The 20,554-nt window shown below is 37.3% G+C and overlaps 3 protein-coding genes across 8 annotated transcripts in view; all 3 read right to left on the bottom strand.

Annotated features, from left to right (window-relative positions):
- Positions 1-11,083, bottom strand: part of smap1 (small ArfGAP 1) — a 135,677-nt gene extending 124,594 nt beyond the window's left edge. For all 6 annotated transcript variants that reach the window (XM_079843365.1, XM_079843366.1, XM_079843369.1 and 3 more), the window contains exon 1: positions 10,788-11,083. In XM_079843365.1, coding sequence (XP_079699491.1) covers positions 10,788-10,905 — 118 coding nt within the window. In that variant the 5' untranslated portion in view covers positions 10,906-11,083. The remainder of the gene's footprint in view (positions 1-10,787) is intronic.
- A 1,642-nt stretch (positions 11,084-12,725) lies between these two features.
- sdhaf4 (succinate dehydrogenase complex assembly factor 4) lies at positions 12,726-13,737 on the bottom strand. Its single transcript, XM_079842553.1, has 3 exons — positions 13,584-13,737; positions 13,293-13,424; positions 12,726-13,043 (listed from the first exon to the last, which is right to left on the bottom strand). Exons 1-3 carry the CDS (start codon positions 13,660-13,662, stop codon positions 12,934-12,936), a joined length of 321 nt encoding a protein of 106 aa, XP_079698679.1. The 5' UTR covers positions 13,663-13,737; the 3' UTR covers positions 12,726-12,933.
- Positions 13,738-17,135: 3,398 nt separating this feature from the next.
- tlx1 (T cell leukemia homeobox 1) lies at positions 17,136-19,964 on the bottom strand (the record flags this gene model as incomplete). The annotated part of the gene is made up of 3 exons (XM_079842411.1): positions 17,136-17,346; positions 18,372-18,609; positions 19,496-19,964. 3 exons carry the CDS (start codon positions 19,962-19,964, stop codon positions 17,136-17,138), a joined length of 918 nt encoding a protein of 305 aa, XP_079698537.1.
- Positions 19,965-20,554: the final 590 nt, after the last annotated feature.

The following is a 20,554-nucleotide window of genomic DNA, read 5'->3' as shown; positions in this document are numbered from 1 at the left end:
AAAGTTTCAAACGTGTATAACGTTACCAATGTTGTGTGTAACTTTAGAGACGGTCCCTAAATTCACCAACTTTATGCCAGTCATATCAGATGCGCTGTGGTTCTGCTGTGTTTGTTTGAAACTATTTTCGCTGCTGAAATAGAATAAAAACAGTCATCCACTGTATGATGAGTGAATCTCTTGCGTACATCACACACACATCTCTGCTTTTAGTGTAGATTTCAGCGCGTGAGAGCGGCGCGCGCTCTGAACAAAATTCCGGATAATCTGAACGCCTTTGATTATGAGACATTGCATTCATAAACTCAATATAAACACGTGTGAGTGGTTATAATGCGCAACGCGATTATAACAGATGGATTTTGAGAAGACTATAATAAGTTCAACAGCAGAGTGGCTAGTGTGCAGCCGAAACAACGTTAACTTACACCCACAAATGGCGGTTGTTAATGGCAAACCCTGATTATTATCCCTTAAATGTCACCCTAGTCTTGTCTGAACTTGTTCGTTCGCTTCACGTTATTATTTCCCAGACGTAGTTTTGGTATTGAGGTCAAAGTCCACTTGCCTTGCGTTCGTAGTTTTGAAGTGTTCCCCCTATTACAGCGACTCTCTTCTGGCATGTTCTGCAGATAAGGTGACCATCTTAGATTACGTTTCCCTCAGGACTTTTGTAAAAGCCAAAATATGACAACGCCTCAGATTTCGTCCTTTTAGATATCTGAAAAATCTCCCGGTGCAGTCACTGCCTTCTGCCATATCTTCTCATTCAGAAAACAGCGCTGCAGCCAGACTGACTGGACAAGATTTACCGCGAGTTTTAAAATCGTGATAATCACACGCGGTTTTAATGATAATTAAATTGTATACGATATTACTAACCGTCACTACATTTTATCGTGGTTTATAGTGAAACCGGTAATCGTTTCATCCCTACTACTGATCTTGGTTGTTTGGCGAGTCGGGTTACCTGTAGTAGCAGCTGGGACTCAAATGGGCAAAAACATGTCAAAGCTTATATTCAAAAATCCTCATGTGATTAATTGCATTTGTATAGGCGTTTTATCAAACACGATTAATCACATTCAGTTGACAGCCCTAATATTTTTACTCTCAGGTTTTGCTCTTTCTTAATCAAAACATAACTTCTGGAGAATAGAATAACCGAAACACACAAAGATGCTGACGCAGACTTTCCGCAGTTCTTATCTCTGTGAGTGACAGTGTGAAAGAGGGCACACAGGAGGAAGTAGCAGAGCACATTTCCTGTCTGTCCTTGCGGCGTGTGCATGTGCAGAGGAAGTCAAAGATGGGGAGACTATCAAATAGACACTTCTCTCAACACTCTCCAGTTGCCAGACACAATGCAAAACCAATACACACATACATCTATCAGCACTTAAAGCAGGAAGGACAGACACACACTTCAGTACTCTCTGCTTTTTTCTGTCTTGAGGCCTGATTGGATCATTACTCATTACTAGATCTGCCCAGAGGCATTCCCAGAATCTGTGCCCACAGAGTTTCACAAAAAGAGCTCATGTGAGCACACTCACTGCTTGCTGGTTAAAGGCTGTAGCTAAAGTAGATATAATGTGTATAAATAGTTTTTCCATTGGATGATTTGACTATGATAATCTGTGGGATTTAATGCATCTAACCACAGTAAAATCTTACTGAAAATGAATGCTTACTACAGTACAGATCACTAATTGAGGTAGCTAAAATACAACATGTCTATATGACAACTATTAATTACATCACGATAACATCGGCTTAACTACTGGTGTAAGACGCAATGACTGGAGTCTGCCTTTCACACAGCATGCAAAGCAGAGCATGGTGCACTGTGTGTGTGGGGGGGGGGAGGGGGGATTCAACTGGCAAAGTAGGCAAAACTGTGGTTCATAATAATAATAATGGATGAAACAGTGTTATTGTTGAAAGTAAAACTATTAAAAACTATTAAAAATTAATAGAAATAGAAATAAGCACATGAAATTACTAAAACTTATTCAAAATAAATATTATAATTGTATATAAACACCAGGATGAAGCTAAGGATATTAAAAACAAGCCCGTTTTACATAATGCGTCAATTATAATCTCTGTCCTCAATTTAACCAATGTTTAGAACTGTCATTATTATTATTATACCATGCAATTATTATGCTGTGTTGCTGGAAGGTTTTTGAGCCCGGAAGTTACGACTTCAAACCACGGCTCACGACTTTGTAGCGTTCCAGGCAAAGTCGCGCCAAACTGCCTGAGCACAAGGTGGTAGCTAGAAGATCCAACAAAAAAAACGAGATCAGGCACACTGTGAGCTGGCTAGCTAAACATTGTAGGCTATGTCTAATTTCGCTATGCTGAGAAATTGTACATTACATCATTTTTTAATAAGCATGACTGTTTGCATGGTCAACTTCAGGTTTACCTTACGTTAGCTATGCCCTACATTTCCATGTGGCGATATACTTTCACGACATACATCGTTTCAGGCACATAACATTGTAATACATAATTGTGTGTGTATTATTTATCATTATTATATTACTATTAATTTAATTCCAACATCATATTGTCCTAAAGTCCATTTCTCACCGTGTACGACTTTCATAAACACGCATCCGTAGGGCCTGCCACTGTTGTTCCTCGGGCCATGTGACGTCAGAGCGCGTAACTGGGAGTATGTCGATCTAGTACGAGTTCACGGGTGGGAACTGGGAAGTCACGGGTTTGACTGCCGTTCCAGTGCACTTTCACGGGTAGAAGGTTGGAAAAACACGGGTTACGGGTTGCCTGGAACGCCGCATTACTATTGCATTGTATAATAATAAATTTAAAAAAAGAAAAATTTGATGAATGATCATGCTAAAATTATGTTATTATATTAATAACTGGTCTCAAATGGGTGAATGGAAATCAAAGACTAAAAAAAAAATATTTTAAACGTAAAAATTTAATTACTAATTGTCATACTGAACCTTTATACCTTATTCTACCAGACAATAAAGATTATAATGCATGACTTCAATGACATCAGCCCTCTCCCCAACAGCACAAATGTAGGTGACGTACCAAATAATAGAGCCTGTTATTATCGCCAGACAACAGGCATGTCACATGAGTCTCTGTGTTTGGCTCACAGGTGCCCCCAAGCTCCAAAGACAGGAACGGGGCAAAGCGCCTTCACCAAGTGTAAATAAGCATACACAGAAATGCAAAAAAAAAACACACACAGACTAAAAGAATGTGTGTGTATGACACTCAGGATAACACAAACTCTGCCCACACAAAGCAAATATGACCTTAAACATAGGCTGGGTTCATTCTCCGGTGGTGTTCTGCATGTCGGTGACAGCGAGCATAGTGGCATCAGGCAGCGAGAGAGCAGCACGGCACAAAGTAAATAAAAGCCTCTGGACACACTGTGCCCAGCCATGTCTGACCGATCCCTACTATTCTGTCACATCTAATCACATCCATCGGCTAGAACCAGCAGCTCCAGCAGTGCCACACTCAGCACATTTACTGCACTCTGTATATTTCCTCTCCTTTTTTACTTGACAGCGCAGTTCATGGCAGTCTCTCAATTCTACAACCATGTGGAGCTGTAAGTTGTCTTGTGAGGCACAAACATTTGGGGAAAACACAGCTGCAATGTTCACTTGTCTTAAAAATATAAAATAATAACAACATAATAATAACACTCCAGCTAGCCATTTTAGGAAGGCTATGGGGACTGTGCTTCGCTTCACTACACAAGACTTTTTTGCAAATACAATACATATACAACCACATCTTGGTTCTGAGAAACCCAGCGCTGGAAAGCTTTTCTAATATTAACGCAGGTTCTAAAGCTCTGATCATAACCCTTTTTCCAGTGATATTCTTCTGACCTTTTCTCTTTTGTAATGTCTCTCAGGCATCTCTCTTTCAACAGGCTTAGGCCCAATCCCATTTCTACCCCTTAGCCCTTCTCTTTCCCCTACCCCTTCGTTTTGCGCGTTCACGTGAAGGGGTAGGGGTGTCTCGATTCTTTTTTGGCTGGAGTGGTAGGGGTAAGGGGAAGGGCCAGATAGCCCTTCAAACGAAGATTTTTCAGGACCACACTTCGAACGAAGGGGTATGAGGAGTTTCCCTTCACCGACTACCGTGCTGCATAGAATGTGTGTGTGTTGCCACTCGGGATCGATCACTTGTGTGTCGCCTGGCTGCCGTTTCTCCGTAGCTTGCTTAACGCACTATTTGCGGGATTTGAACACATATTAATAATAGTTAAAAAAATATATATCTGGTCATCCTTCATAACGCAGTCGATATTTACAATACATATCATCTGTAAACTCTCGCGTTACCAAGGCAACGACTGACTTGACGTATAACGTATGAACATTATCGCAGCACCACAGTAGATAAAGAAACCATATCCGTACCGGCCGGCTCGGATCAGCACGGAATGGAACGGTTAATAAACAAAGAGAACAGTTTGGTCCAATGGAAAAGCGGCTTCACTAGTCTTGTATGTTCTGTATCATTCTGTATTGTCTTAGGAAACTCTGGCTCATGTTTTTGAACTGAAAACGAGTGACATTTTATTAAGTCCAAATACAGTGCAAAACTCTGTTGGGAGTGAGTAATTTGTTAAACGTGCTCGCGCCTGATTTCTGTTAGATATAGCCTACGCACTTCATTGCTGTTCATACTGGTTAAATGTCACAGGATTTCATAATAAAAGAAACGGGGTATGATGAGGTGTAATGGTATAGTAGTGGTGTCCCATTTCTTAGGGGAATATTTTCACCCCTACGCCTTGGCACTCTATTTCAAGGGGCAAGGGGAAGAGGTAGGTGTAGGGGAAGGCGAAGGGGTATAAAATAGAATTGGGATTGGGCCTTACTCTCCTCCACCATCATGTGTACACGGCCCCTACTGCTGATTGGCTACTAGTGTTGCGGTTTCAACATTGTTTCTCAGAAATCGCTTACTGCACCTTTAAGTTGGCCTCTATTGAGTGAACCAACATGAAAGAAACAGCATTTTACTCCCATAGTGTCCCATATTTCTGAATGAAACAATATTCAACAAGTCAAAAAAAAATTTGAGAGTTTTGAGAGATTTTATCAATTAGCGGTTAAATTAAATATATTATAGCAGAATTATGTTCAGATGAATCGTGCATAATAGGACCAAGAAAATATATTAAAGACATAGTTCAGCTAAAAATTTAACTTGAATATCCTTCTTCTGTGAAAAATAAAATACTTTTTGCGTCCCAAATCATGTACTACTTAAGCACTAGTCTATACCATTTTGTAGTATGAATGGTGTGAGTAGAGTCACACTGAAAATTCCAAAAAGAATACATGCCGTTTTAAAGGCACAATATAATATTTTTGGATTAAAACGTCCAAAAACCACTAGAACAATGTTATATGTATTGTTGACCAAATTTTTTCCAAGAATGTTTAAATCCAGATAAATAAGCAATTTTAACCAGGACACGGACCGTGTCAATGCATTGCCTATCAATGACATCATACACACGTTACCCTTGATTTCAATTTTTTTGTTATGGTAGAAAACATGGAAACATCAAAGACGCTTTAATATATTATGTGTATTATTAGACAGGTGAGCAACTGTTTGGATACATTCATGGACAGAAAACTAATCATTGATATATCGCTCAACACAGTTAGTCTTTTTGTTTAAATCTCGTTTTCTTGATTTACCGCAAGTATGTTTTACCATGCCTAATATCGATCTAGTTTACTGCAGTGAGCAACAAGTGTCTCATAGTAGCCGCCGAGCAACGCACAGAGTAGCATTATAACATAACTTTCAACACACTCAAATGTATCCAATATGATAAAACAGCGCTGCGTTACCCCACATACGCATGACCGCAAGAAGCGGTTGTCTGTGGCATAATAAAAGCTCCATGAAATCAAGGCGTCATCAAGCTACGCCTTTGTTTTAAATAACCGGAAAAAATTACATATTGTGGCTTTAAATACCCATATGATGCACTTAACCGAAAAAACTAAGTGTTGAATGTTGTACACTACATGCTTTTGACTGTCGCAGCTTTTCGTACGTACCGGAGGGGTGTGGCCATCAGACGCTGATACTGAATGACAAAATAACTTCTTAAAATTAATACACTAGATCAGTGGTTCTCAAACCTGTCCTGGGGACCCCTCACCACTGCACAATTTTTATGTCTCCCACATCAGACAAATCCAATTCAAGTCTTGCAGTCTCTACTAATGAGCTGATGATTTAAATCAGGTGTGTTTGATGAGGGAGACATGCTAAATTTGCACTGGTTTGAGAACCACTGCACTAGATGGTAGAGCACATAGTGATTAGTGCATAGTGCGCATTTGGTGCACTTCAATGTTTTTTGTCAATGGTGAACATTCTTCAAAATACCTTATTTTATGTTCCACAGAAGTAAGTACGTCATACAGGCTTGGAAAGACATGAGGGTGAGTAAATGGTGATAGAATTTAAATGTTAAAACTCATTCAAAAGCTAATGAAGCAACAAAACTCCACCCATCAGCACTAGCATTGTGTAAGAGAGAGGCAGAAAGAGGCCAGGCAATATGAGCAGTGAGGTGTGGCTGCACTTAAGACACCGGAGAGCTCTGGTCTGGTTAAGACGAAAGCTGAGAGGGGAGCTTGAGAAGGAGCAGGCCTGCGACATCACCGCAGAGTCGAAGACTGCCTCCTGCCTATATATTCTCACATGCTCTGTGTGGAAATAATGGACCTTGATGAGAAGGCAGAAGAGGGTTTATAACAGAAAAGACGATGGAAATGGAAAAGACAGAAAATAGTGCCATGGTCACCCAGTGTTTTGTTGATGGACTATGATGAACCCTAGACCATAGAGCACCTTTACTTCCCATTCCACCCAGGATGCAATCTCTACAATGGGACATAGTTTAGGGACTATAACAAGTTTTTGAATTTGTCCACCTATAAGCTTGCATCAGGATCTGTTGGTAAGATTGTAGCTAGTAAATATAGCAATGTCACTGCCACTAAGGCCACAATTAAAAAAAACATGCAACATGCACGGAAATAAGAGGAATTGAGAATGCATTTTGTTCTCAATGTTTAGCACCATGTTACAAATACAACTGCACACAGCTACAACAAAGAGACAGTACAGGACTGCAACTTTGTGACAATATTTATTATAACAATGACATATAAAAGTCATGATGAAAAGGAAATAGCGGCAGGATCATTTGTTCTGTATTCTTAAAGGGGTACTTCAGCGCTGGGAAGATGAATGTGTATTTAAACTGTCATTCATGTAGTAGAAATGTTAAATTATTTTTGAATTTGGTGCCTTCTAGACCGAGAAAAGACAGAACATGTATTTTTGTCTCGTGGATGAAAGACAACAACTCCCAGAATGCACTTGCTTCGCTGCCCAACGAGGCCACTCACAAAGCCACGGCTACTGGTTATCACTTGCCCACCGCGGCACCGCCCCCACCGTCGTTTTGATATTCATAGTAATAAAATAATTTTGTTCAGTTAGAGAACAGACACTACAATTAAAAACTGAACGTGTATTTTCAATAAAGTGTGAGTGAGCCGAACGAAAGTCAGGCACAGACGCAGCAGGAGTCAGATTTTCCGAGCGCATTTACATTCTGTGAGTGAGATCTCTCCCCTGTGGGCGGGTTGATAACATGCGGAACAGCTCCTTCTACTGGCATACATGGGCAATATACAGCCCGGGGGCCGGATCCGGCCCAAATAGTGCTTCAATCCGGCCCCCGCGATGCGCTCGATGTGCTGGCAATGTGGATGAAAGTTGAATTTTTGTATTTAGGATTACAAATGAAATGTTTAAGCTTTTGATCGCTATGGTCGCATATATGGGATTTTTACTTCTGTGCCCCTGAGAGTACGGTCCCACATGGTATTTAGAATGTTCAGTGACGTCGCATGACTGCCGGATTCAAACTGTGCTGTTGCGCGTTGGTTGGCGCTGAGCCAGAGACGGACGAGCTCAGCCTCAGCGCTGTCATATATCACAACTATGCAGTTTTTGTTCAACCTCATAATGTTTATTTTAGGTTTCAGACATTTCAATACACATAAGCACGAGTAAAACAATACATTTGGAGTTTGTAAAATACACACTGATGGCTGTGGAAGCAGCAATAACAATCTATTCAAATATAATTTTTCCGAAGTGATATTATACCAGACAAACATAGTAGAAGTTACTATTAAGTTTACTCTATTCTTGTCACAGTTCACCGGCCACTTTCTTGCACGTATTTCGGGAGAAACTGATGACCCTGATTCTCTGGGAATAAAAGCGATGCATCTGTAATACAGTGTTATTGTGGGTGCGGTGTCACGTGACAAATATGCCGCATGGCCATGGAAACATTAAGGGGGAACAATCTAAAATAGGAATCGCCTTGAAAAAACTCACTGGGGAGTCAGTAAGAATATTAAAATGAATCGTGAAACAAGGGTTAATATATGCATAATAAATGACGCTGGCTTATCTTTTTATTAAGCTAGTTATCAGTGTGTATTGATCATTGATGGTGTAACGTTAAGCCCCCTTAACAATTTCACGTGCCCCATTTCATACTGCATTTCATACTGCATGCATGTCCTGTAGATGGTGATGATGATACAGATTACAGCTAAATCAAATTTAATTTCTGTGAGACGCATTGGACTATTCCATGTTGTTCTTTATCTTTCAAGCAAACATACGTGTGATGAAGTTGATTTGCACTTAAATTGTGTTCTATTTTATAAAAGATTTAAACAACATATGTTAAAAAAGAAATTACAAAAAAATCAATAATAACAAGTGAAATAAGCTGAATATGTTTTTCATTTAGTGATGAAGGTATCCCCAATTCAATTTTATAATTCCAAGCCAGATTGCCTGAAGTCTGTATGTTAATGTAACCTGCACACATACATTTGCAGTTTTGTTAATAGTTTTCGATATTGAATAGCTACAGCTGGCATGAATGACAGTTGAACAATATGCAGGGTAGTGTAGTAAATGAATCCTTGAAAGTAAATCCAGTTATTGTAACCTTAGAGTAGCCTATGTCAGACAGGCCGCACAAATATATATATTAGGCCTTGAAATAGGCTGGCAAAAGTCAAAGTAACTGTAGCCTTATACATATCTGCATTTAATTAATTTGTACGATTTAATCATGTAACTATGTTTAATTGCAATTGTCCAAAGTGTGGCCCTCCGTTTACTTTGCCAAAGTAACTGTGGCCCTCAGACTAAAACTGTTGCCCACCCCTGCTCTAGCCTCTGGCCAAAAAAATCCTCTGATGACACAAAATGACGATATTTGCGTCATTGGAGGATTTTTTCCAGAAATAAAATGCATAATTCTCTCGTCTCAGGGGGATATGAGGGGGGAAAGTACCATAATTCGAATATCCTACCGGGTTTCTACTGATACAAAGCTTAATGCTACATCGCTGAAGTAACCCTTTAAGTATATCCGAGTGTAATGGATTATAGAAAAAGAAAAAAAAAATGTAGGGCGGAACTTGGTTCAATGTGGGTTGTTGATTGGATTTTGAGATGTGGGAATTACAGGAGCGGGCTTAAGAGGAAGAAATTATCAGAGCAGCCCTACAAACGTCATTTTCACTGGAATATCGATCGAGTTATGACATTAAGATTAAACATTATGAGGTCAAAACGTTCTAAAATAAGGAAAAAAAAATTAATGGTTCACAATAAGATCTATAACATGCATTTACAAAACAGATAATAGAAAAATAGAATTATTATGGGTAATTAGAACTTTTCAAATCTTACATTTCAGTCTTCTTCAACGTGCTTCACACATTAAAGTAACGAATTCTCGAACGAGAATTAAATGGCGGAACTTGTCCATCTAGAAATTGACTTTATTGAGGTTATTGTAAAAGTTGTTTTGATTAAAGATTACAAGGGCAATGAATTTAAAAAAATATTTAATAATAATGGTATACACATATAAATAAATGTATAATAAATACGGCAACATTCCCCAAAAAACGTATAATCCATTTTGCATTCATGGTGACTTTATATCATTAAATTATAATAACAACCTTCCCTTTGCACCAAGAAACTGTGCGGACACCCTGATAATTTTAAAAGACCACCCACTTGAACATCTATTATGGTTACAGTCACCTGGTTACAATATGAAGTAAAGATTGGAACAAAAACAGGAACTAAAAACTGCTTTCACTTGTGCTTAATGGTAAAGTATCACTTTTGGCCTTATAGTCCCTGTGGTATTATGCACTGTACTAAGGTGAACAATTATGAAACAGGTGAATATGTGGAACAGTGATCAGCATCATCAAAGCCGGTACTGTAGGTTAATCTCTCTTATATAGCACCACCTGACAATGAAACGTCAGGGTTACAGTATCAGACCTTCAGATTAGTTCAACTCCAGACTGGTTTTCCATTCATGCATTAGTAATGGTTTTGGTCAAGGACGCATGGCTGAATAGTGATTCGCCGGATATAAACCCACTGAGCTGTCAACCTAAACAGGGTCTGGGCTTCGTTAAATTCAAACGTCAAAATCGGCAGCCCGGTAGGTTGACACACAGATAAGGCTTTTTTTCTCCGGGTGACTCAGGACCGTGAAGCTTGAGAAACCTGAACGGGCTGTTCAACGACAGGTGATCAAAAACATCAAACGCGAGTTTTTATGAATAGTGGAGGAGATTTTTACATCATCTCACCTTTGGCTTCGCAGTCGGCGCAGTATTTGTTATCATCCTCTCTCAGCATTTTGGACAGAATGGCCTGATGCTGCTCGTTCAGTTTCTGAGCCTTTTCCCTCTCCGATCGCGTCGTCATCTTTGACCGTTTTCTGTCAACGTCTCTGGATAAAATCACCGGTCTTTCCTCCGATTCTCTCTGTTCAATTGGATCGTTATAAATGGAAGACCATCCCCTGTGAAATGAAACTATGATGGGCTCACGGCAACGGAGCAGCGACTGGGTTGAGACTGAGCGGCGGAATATGGCCGATTGGAGGAACAGACCGGAAGCGGAAACGTAGACGAAGTACAGTGGGATCATTCAAATAGATTTAATATACATTGAATAGAAAAAAGGGAGACAGTATAATCAAATTTAAGTGATATATTATTTAATTGAATTTTAAGAGTCAGACCTATGCTTTGTGAAATCCAAATTTGTATGCCACTGTGACTTTTGCGTCATTGCTGACGTGTTTGAAGGTTTGACGCGAAATCTGTGGAGTTATGATGATGTTTAAATCATAGCTAAGGGAACCTAGAACGTTGTCATTTGTTTATAACCCGATGAATAGACTATTGATTAATTCAGCAAAGGCTATTTTATAAACTGGGTGACATTATAAGTTTGCAACCCAGACAGGAACTTTAAATAAATAATAATACAATTATAACACATTCAACTTTAAACACTACATTTTTAAATCATGCCAATTTCTAAAAACATAATTTACAAATAAAACTTTAAATAAACATCAAAGTTATCTAGAAAATGTATCAAATAAAAAATAAATGGAAACATTTTGTCAAAACTATTGCATTGCTGTATGATTTTCATATTTAAATACAATCTAAAAAGACACTCTTTAATATTGCACAGGCGATATAGGCATTCAATAAGCTAAATGTTCATGTTATGTTAGATCTATGTTTATCTACCATCTCTAATAGGTCTCTCAACAAAAGTCATAGGATATGCGTCTCTCTTTTAATAAAAAATACATGGGGACAGCAAAGTATATGTATTTGTTGAATGTGCCTTCAAGAATTATTCCCTGCAACATATCAGCCAAACTACCACTGTTCAGTTTTGTAGTCTTTGCAGAGTTATTAGATGTTAATTTAAATGCTGATCCCAGCCTTGCTGCTGTGCCCTGATAATGCTTCAAACCCCTCTCTGCTTAAAGGCTGATATGGTACTATAACAATTCATGTGCAGATACATAGGGAGCCTATAGCATTTATAACTTTATGTATTCTTTTTCACAAAATAAAACTGACTAATTACATATAAAACACATAAAGGTCCTTGTGACAAAACTTTGTATGAATTGTTTGAAATGCGTTAATAATTTTTTTTTTTACATTTTATGATTGAATGTATTTGTTCTTCTAAGAAACCTTTTTACTAGTGGGTGCAGGACACTATAGTTCATTTATGTAAGTGGGGGATAGCAAAATAAAGTAAACTTTGACATATTATACCCAAAAAAAGTGTCATACAGTGGACTACCAGTAAAATTGATAAAAAATTTGAGAGCAAAATTATTCAGACACTTTGACCTGACCATGTTTTGCTAAAGTGTTTTTTCTTTAATTGCTAATGCGACCTTTTACACCACAGACTGAACAAAATGAAGCATTGCATTAGTTGACCTGTCCTGACATTTGTTCTGACACAGTTTAACTCTGAGTTCTTGCCATATTTTATTACCATTTTCTAAACTATAGCGAATAAACCTTGATAATGTGAGAAAATGTTGAAGGTTTCTGAATAAATTTTGGTTTGACTGTGTGTATATATATATATATATATATATATATATATATATATATATATATATATATATATATATATATATATATATATATATATATATATATATAAAGATTGTCAATATTACAAATAAAGGCAGATTCTTCTCAAAATACCAATTAAAGACTAAACAGATCCATTCAAGTAGTTATTACGTTTACTATATTATTGTAGGCCCATACAATCAGGGGAGACATACATCATTTATGGACATACATCAATTTTGTCATCTTATTTATATCTCTATAGGAATTAGGAATTACACTCAAATTGTAAAATAAATAAATTTGAATATTTTAACAGGCCAATCTAAAAATCAATACAACGACCCTTCCTTTCCCAGTCTCCATATCGTGTAGGTTCAGGACCTCTGGGACCACCTTTCTCCTTAGTTTCTGGATTCACGTCATCTGGAAATCCTGTTAAAGAAGAAATTAAACATTAATTGTATACACTTAAAATACATGTAATTTGTATTTTTAATTCTTTTGTATTTTTTATTATAGTGAAAAGATTTTTGGAAATGCAACTTTAAAAAAATTAATAAATAAAAGAGCTATAGTACGATATAGTTCCAATATCCCTCCTTATAGCTACTCTCTGTCCTTTATGTAATTTATTATTCAATTATAATATAGCTGTATAAAAGGGATGACGTGTGTTCTTACTTTTAAGGACATCTTTGGATTTGGACTCAGTTTCGTCCATGTCAAAGCGTCCTTGGGGCGTTTTCGCTTTCTTTAAAGGTTCTTTATCTTTGGTCACCCCACCAGATGCATATCCTGCTGTCCTATGACATGCTGTAGGGGACAGCAGCGCAATATTTCAACAAATCTGTCGCTGTTCGTGAGACTCAACACGATTCTCAGTAATCAATATAAAGAAGGTTGCGAAATGATAAAGATTAATGTGACATAAGTACAATTACGCATGTTGTGCAAGCATCCCAATAAACTCACCAGGATAAGTCGACTCTAAAAACAATCCTCTCTTTACAAAACCTCTAGCTGTCGTACAGCAAACACGTAAAAGAGACATTTTGCGTGAAACGCCGCACTAATTTGTTATGAACTTGTTCCCTTGTCGCTGCAGAAAATTACACAACGGAAGAATGTTTTGACGCTGGAAAATGACGTAGTGAGCGTCATCGTGTAGGGACACAAAATTCACTCGAGATGGTCGCGGCGGCGCTAAAGAAGCGCAGAATCTAATGTTAAGCATAGACAGTAAGATTATATGACATTTTGAATGAATCTGCTTTGCATGGCCTTTTCCCTGTTTCCCCCCCAAAGCGATACTATGAAATAATACGACTCCTGTGAAACAGAGTGAAGTGACAAAATATAGATTAGTGTTAGTGTTCCAGAACATTCTCCGAAAGTTAAGTAGCCTCCAAAATTACTTTTTTGTGTGATGGTACCATGAGCCATCTCTTTTAAAAACGTTTTAAGGTATGATTGCATAAATAGCTACAACATAAATGGACATTTTATGAATTGTATAAAGCGAAATTATGTGTGACACGTTTTTTAAAGGGATAGTTTCATTTTTGAGCTAACCATTCCTTTAATTGCATTGTAATACAAAAAGAAAACAACAACTAGGCCTACTGCATCAAGCCGTCTGCATCACGATATACTAATTTGAATCAGATCTACAATTCTGTTTTGACATTTTTGACAAATTCTATTATTTAAATAGCAGGTTATAGCTATAGCATTTTATGTATTAGGCTAACGTTATATGTGCGAATCACCTTTTTATACCTTTTCTTATACCTAATGGTAATTTGCATCAATTATAGCCTATCTCGGACATTATAACGTGTAAATTAGCCTACAATATTAAATAATTCGTGAATCTAAACGAACCCGATGTAAAAAAAAAAAAAAAAAAAATTCAGACAATTGGGAATTGCGCAAAATGCTAGTTTGATCAGTTTTGAAATATTTAGCCTACTATAGAGGAAGCCTTTGTGAGAATATAGGCTAGGCCATATTTAGCTCTTTCCAATGCAATTAAGTTCTCGAGTGTTAATTTACAACGCCTGTTTGCTTCCCAAACATAGAAAAAGATCGCAACGGAAACGGGTCCTAAAAGGTGTCTCCAGGAAATTCCCCAACATAGTGGGAAAAACTACCAGTAGGCCTAAATTGAGGTAGACACCATATGCAACTATCGCGGGGTCATGAATGAAATATTTTACCGTTACCGGCCTATTTTTTTTAACTCTAAATAACTTCCATATGCATCTCTTAACATTCTGGAAAGTTTTAAGCGACACTTATGTAACACATTATTCGATTTCGGAAGAGATGATGAAACGTAGGCCTATTGGATAAGCTTCTGGTTAGTTTCAGGAGCACCATCCATCACATCTGCACATAGTTAATATCACAAACACACATATGCACTCTCTACTCGCCAAGGCATACATTTATCATGCAAACAAAACTGTCATTCACTTTGAGGAGAGATTCATCTCTATTTCCACAATGACAAAAACCTGCTAGGTGTTGCTATGGTTACTCGACAAGAAGCGCCAAACAAATCGGACAGTTAGAATGAGTCAGACTGAGACATGACAGATATTTAATTCATATAAGCTATAATAAAATATAGATTTTATAAAGGTCACGCCATCTTCGAAAAAAAATAAAGGACAAATAAAAATATTGTAATCACAGAAGCTTGTATTTCAATATAAACGAATAATAGGCATAACAGTGCTAGCAAGTGGATAATTTGATAAACTGTTGAATGTGTAAAATTAAAATTCAGACAAAAAAATGTAGACTTGAAGTGTAGGCCTACAGGTGTTACTAAACATTGATTCATATTTCGGCGTTGTTTTATTTGTATCAGGTAGGCCAATGGCTGCTTCTGGGTGTTCCCGAGAACATTTAGCTGTCAGAGAAAAAACTAATTATTCAGAAAACGAAAAACTTAAACGCACTAGGCCTACAAATAATGTTAAAAGAATTACATATTTGACAACGAATAATCTTTCTGGAAAGTTGCAACAACATAGATTTCTGCATAACAAGTGCTTTAATTTCACGCTTCCGTCTTCATACGGTGAAAAAAAAAAAAATCAGTTTATCACAAGCATAGGCTAAAGAATGAAAACCGGCCCATTTTAATGTGATCGATAGGCCCATTTAGACTAGGCTATGTTTAATCCACAGGACAAATTTGTTGAAAGTGTTAACAAACGTGCAAAAATGCAATCCCTCATAAGCGAAAAAAAAAATTTGGTAACACTTTAGCCTAGGCTAATAAGTTTGTTCCATGTTATGTTCATGAGCTGATTAGGCTAGTTGGAAACATTTCAATCAAATTGAATTAAGGAGGTTATGTCTTTTGGTCATATTTTCATTTTTCCAATGAAATTACGACGCTCGTTGTTTTTACATGCTTTAACAAACTTTACGCGTTATAAAGTCTGCTTGTCTTTTCATCAAGTGGACACAGTGTAATCACCGTCATTAGGCTATGGTATAAAGTCTTTCTGCAATCAAGCAGCCTATATTGTGCAGTCATAATGCAATGCATTGCGCAAATGTGGGCATTATCCTATGGCCAATATTTATTTAGCTGTCACGATTTAGCTGTAAAAAGTGATTAGTTGACTCAACTTAAAAAAAAGTGAGGAAACCCGTTGCCTTAAATTATGAAGTAAATAAACTTAATGCGTAATTGAAAATTAAGTTATGTGAACTTGACAATTCCACATAACTTTTTTTTAATTAGGCTACGCATGAAGTTTATTTACTTCATAATTTAAGGCAACGGGTTTCCTCACTTTTTTAAGTTAAGTCAACTGATCACTGTTTACAGTGTAGTCAGTAATAATTTATGCAGTGGATAATGTAGCTTTAATTGCATGATAATTTGATAAGGCTACTATTAAGTTTAGTTGTAATTTTGCAGTTGTCCTGCAGGTGTCCTTATGATTTATTTAGCATGCTGTAGCCTAGTCTAGAACACTATTCGTTCTGTAACGAATTTTTACAAGTAGGCCAACGCTTTTGGGAAACAGCAATCATTTTACAAAGATTCGTACGTTCGTTTCTGTTAAGATTTTATTTTTTGTATATTTTGTGACTTATTAATAGCCTAGCTAAAAGTTATTAAAGTGTTACCACAAACGTATAGGCAATTGGAATTATATATATATATATATATATATATATATATATATATATATATATATATATATATATATATATATATATATATATATATATATATATATATATATATATAAAAGAACGTTTGAGGTACAAACGAAATATATGATTTTATGCTTACATATTGTTCGTTGTATTTTGAAAAAAAATCTGCACGACTGTAACGGGGAGCATCAAGTAGGCTATAGCTTATGTATAGCTTTTTTTTTACAAGTTGCATATTACAAATGAAAGACACATTTTACATTAAAAAGAAGAAAGCAATCTGATGTTGAGATATTCCTCTGTACATCCCACGTCCATAAAAGTCTCCCCATCTTAATCAGTGTTGGGAACGCTACTGATCTTCCCCGTGTTCTCAGTCCAGGGCTGGAGGTTCTGAAGTGCGAACAGCGAGCTGTTGTGAAGGCAGATTGGGTCCGGGGTAACAGGTTGGTTTATAGTCTTTTGAAAAGCTTCTTGCTGAAGTTGCATAAGAATTCGGTTCGCTTGTTGTCGCTCTGCTTCTCTCTCCTCTGCTGTCTGCCGCCTGTATGGATTTGGATCACAGGAGTCATTTAGTCGGTTTTTCCAGTCATGATTTTAGTTAGCTGGTGGTTGGCTAAATTGTACAAAAAAATATAAAACAATAATTTTCTTCTCTCTATCATAAATACCTCATAACCTGGATTTCCTCAAAAATTCTGACAGACCTTACATGTCAATCGAAACCTTTTATTTATAAATAACAAGAACATTATTTTTTGTCATTAATTCACTCATTACATGCAGCTTATAACATTGCAGAATGCATTTTTTAATGTATATTTTACATAAATACATTTATGTATTAATTGGAAATATATAATTCAATATAAATTACATTTCAGGTTCAACAATAAGATGTATTTTTCATATGTTGTAATATTTAATTAAATGTGATATTTTTTGGTAGCATGGACATCATCATAACATCAATTATCCAGCTTCAGCCAACCCAAGTAAGATTTTGAGCAACATTGTTACAGTATCAGAGCATAATATGTCATCATCTGACTGCATCATAATACTGACCCATCGGTCTGCTGAACTAACTTCAGGTCTGTTCCTATAAAGTTCCAGGTCTATAGCAGAATGTATAATAAAATGGTAAAAGCTGGAGTAAAAATGCATTGGTATAAGTGCATAACTAATATAACCACGGTCAAAGAAAAGGGACACATTCAACCAATATTGGTCATTAAAAAATAAATGGAGTCAATTAAATATTTACTGATGTATTGATTGGATTGATTATAGGCCTAATAGGATATATATATATATATATATATATATATATATATATATATATATATATATATATATATATATATATATATATATATATATATATGAGTGAACTGCATGAACAGGCCTTACAAACCATCTATGGAATGCATTATGGAACTGACCCAACTGACCTCATGATGGGCTGCTTTAAAAACAAAATAACCTACTCAACTGAGTTTAGTGGTGAGACGAAAAAGAATGCACTGCATGCGTGTGTAAAACCACGATTAGATCACAAAAGCTCACCTCCATTTCGTTCTTCTGTTCTGGAACCATGTTTTGACCTGCGCATCAGTCATTTTAAGTGCTTTCGCTAAGGCTGCCCTCTCAGCTGACGCCAGATACTTCTGACGGTGGAAGCGTTTCTCCAGCTCGCAGATCTGGAGGCGCGTGAACGACGTCCGGGGCTTCTTCTTCTTCGGAGGGGTTCGGTTCTGATACGGGTGACCTATACGGCGTGTTACAGTGAACGGTGAGAGCGCCACTATATTGAGAGACAGATTGAAAGCAAGCGGAAGAAATCAGCAAAACGCCAGAGCCAAGCAGTGAGAAGCAATTGAGACTTCCAGAGGAGAAAAACGACTTTTGTCCCTTCTCTTATAAAAACATGCAACAATCACGAAATATTATATCGAATAAGTTCAGCCAAGCAAGCAGACAGGAATATCTTTTTGGCATTTCCTCGTGTTAAATGTAAAAACACTGTAAGAATGTTTTTTCAGGCGCAAAATATGAGCCTCATGGTAACATTTAAATTGGGCTGTGATTTTAGCAGAATCAAAAATATTACTTAATTTGCATGAATTAAAGGAGGTCAAATCAATAGCATTTTCACTTTTTTACAGTCTGTAATTATTTGACATAATAATGTTAAAATAATAATGGCCAAATAGAATATTAACGGACACTTTTATGTGGATATACATTTTTAAACTATAGGCCTATTTTTTATGTGGCCTGTGAACTTGCAGTGTTTGATAATGTGTAAAATGCTCGTTTATATGATTAATTCGCGAAACCAGTCGCCTACTTGCTAATCTTTATATCGATTTTTTATATATAGCCTATATCGAACGTTCTAATTGTTTTTTCTTTATAACGTTGTCATAAACAAAATAAAACAATTCAATTGAGTGACTTCAACAATGAAGTCCTTGTAAATTATAATTCATGAATTTGTTGAAAATTGTAAGAAAAAGTTGTGTAAAAAGTTACACCCTGACAACATAAATCGAAGTTTTTCGACCGCTTTGATTAGCTATAATTTAATTGCCGATATTGTCACAACATTTTACCGTGCATTTTCGACTAAGAACGAAAAATCCAATAATGCATAAACACCACTGAGAGTTCAGAGTGATTTCTATTACCTGTAAATCTGTCTTTGGTATATCTCCTGTTACTCTCCATCCATGGAAACGTTAATCCCGTGAGATTGTTAATGGTGCCCATGCTTCCCATACTTGGCACCGTGGTAGCGCTGGTGGGAATGGACGAGTGAACGCTGCTCAGCGGCCGGTGCGCTGGAACCCGGATCACTCCCGAAGAATTAAGGCAATTCCCATTAACATTCGTGCCCAAGTTCATGTTGTACGAGCCGTTGAGGGAACCAACGCTGCACGAGTTTCCATTGTATCCGCCCGAGTTATTGACGCTGTAGTTGCCAGTCATGGTATTGTAGGCTGTGCTGACTATGCAGCCCAAACCGTAGTCCAGGTCCTGCATTCTGGGGTTGGAGATCATGCAGCTCCCTTGGTCTGCATTGTTAAGAATCTGATCGATCCCAAAACTGATGGTGTCTGCGTGCGTCTGGTGGAGATGCGCTCCCATATGATCCATGGTGTGGAGAGGCGCGCGCTCCTGCGAGCCTACAGGATCCTCCACGTCACCCCAGTTATCATACAGCAACTAAAACGCAGTTTAGTCCAGAGTTGTCGCTATCTAATAGCGTTGACTGCATGTGTGAGAAAGACTGAACTAGACGATTGTCTTTTTTACTGCCTCCCTTTACCCTTATAGCTATAGCCTGCCGGATGGAGCCACGGGAACATCAATCAAAATGCCAAAGAGGCTGGGTAAAATTAAGCCTCCAATTCTGGGGTGAGAAACCCAATTGGCTAAAGAATACACGACGATTCTGTTCAACGAAACTCACTGGAATTCCCTCTTCAGCACAGGGCAACTCAAAAGAGAAGATTTATTAAACCAAAACACGGGCGATTTTTTTCACCCAAAACAACACGCACACAAAGACAAACTTTTCAATTAAATTATCTTGGTTATGCAGTCTGTTGTTGAGAAATTTTGTATGCGAAGAGTCATTTTCACTCTTGTTATACTAGCCTACAACAGATCAATATATCGCGACCATGAACTCTTATATTTCAAATGAATTACAGTGGTTTGTCAGTACTTTAGAAACAGATCAG

The sequence above is a fragment of the Gobio gobio genome (assembly GCF_949357685.1).
Source record: "Gobio gobio genome assembly, chromosome: 18".
Taxonomy (NCBI): domain Eukaryota; kingdom Metazoa; phylum Chordata; class Actinopteri; order Cypriniformes; family Gobionidae; genus Gobio; species Gobio gobio.
This window is presented reverse-complemented; position numbering and strand designations above follow the sequence as displayed.

Bases quoted from the DNA above. Each gene is read 5' to 3' on its own strand.
- sdhaf4 (XM_079842553.1), bottom strand. From the start codon at position 13,662: ATGTCTCTTTTACGTGTTTGCTGTACGACAGCTAGAGGTTTTGTAAAG. The intron at 13,425-13,583 runs GTGAGTTTATTG...TGTCCCCTACAG, and splicing joins TTTAGAGTCGACTTATCCTG to CATGTCATAGGACAGCAGGA. The intron at 13,044-13,292 runs GTAAGAACACAC...CTTCTTTAACAG, and splicing joins ATCCAAAGATGTCCTTAAAA to GATTTCCAGATGACGTGAAT.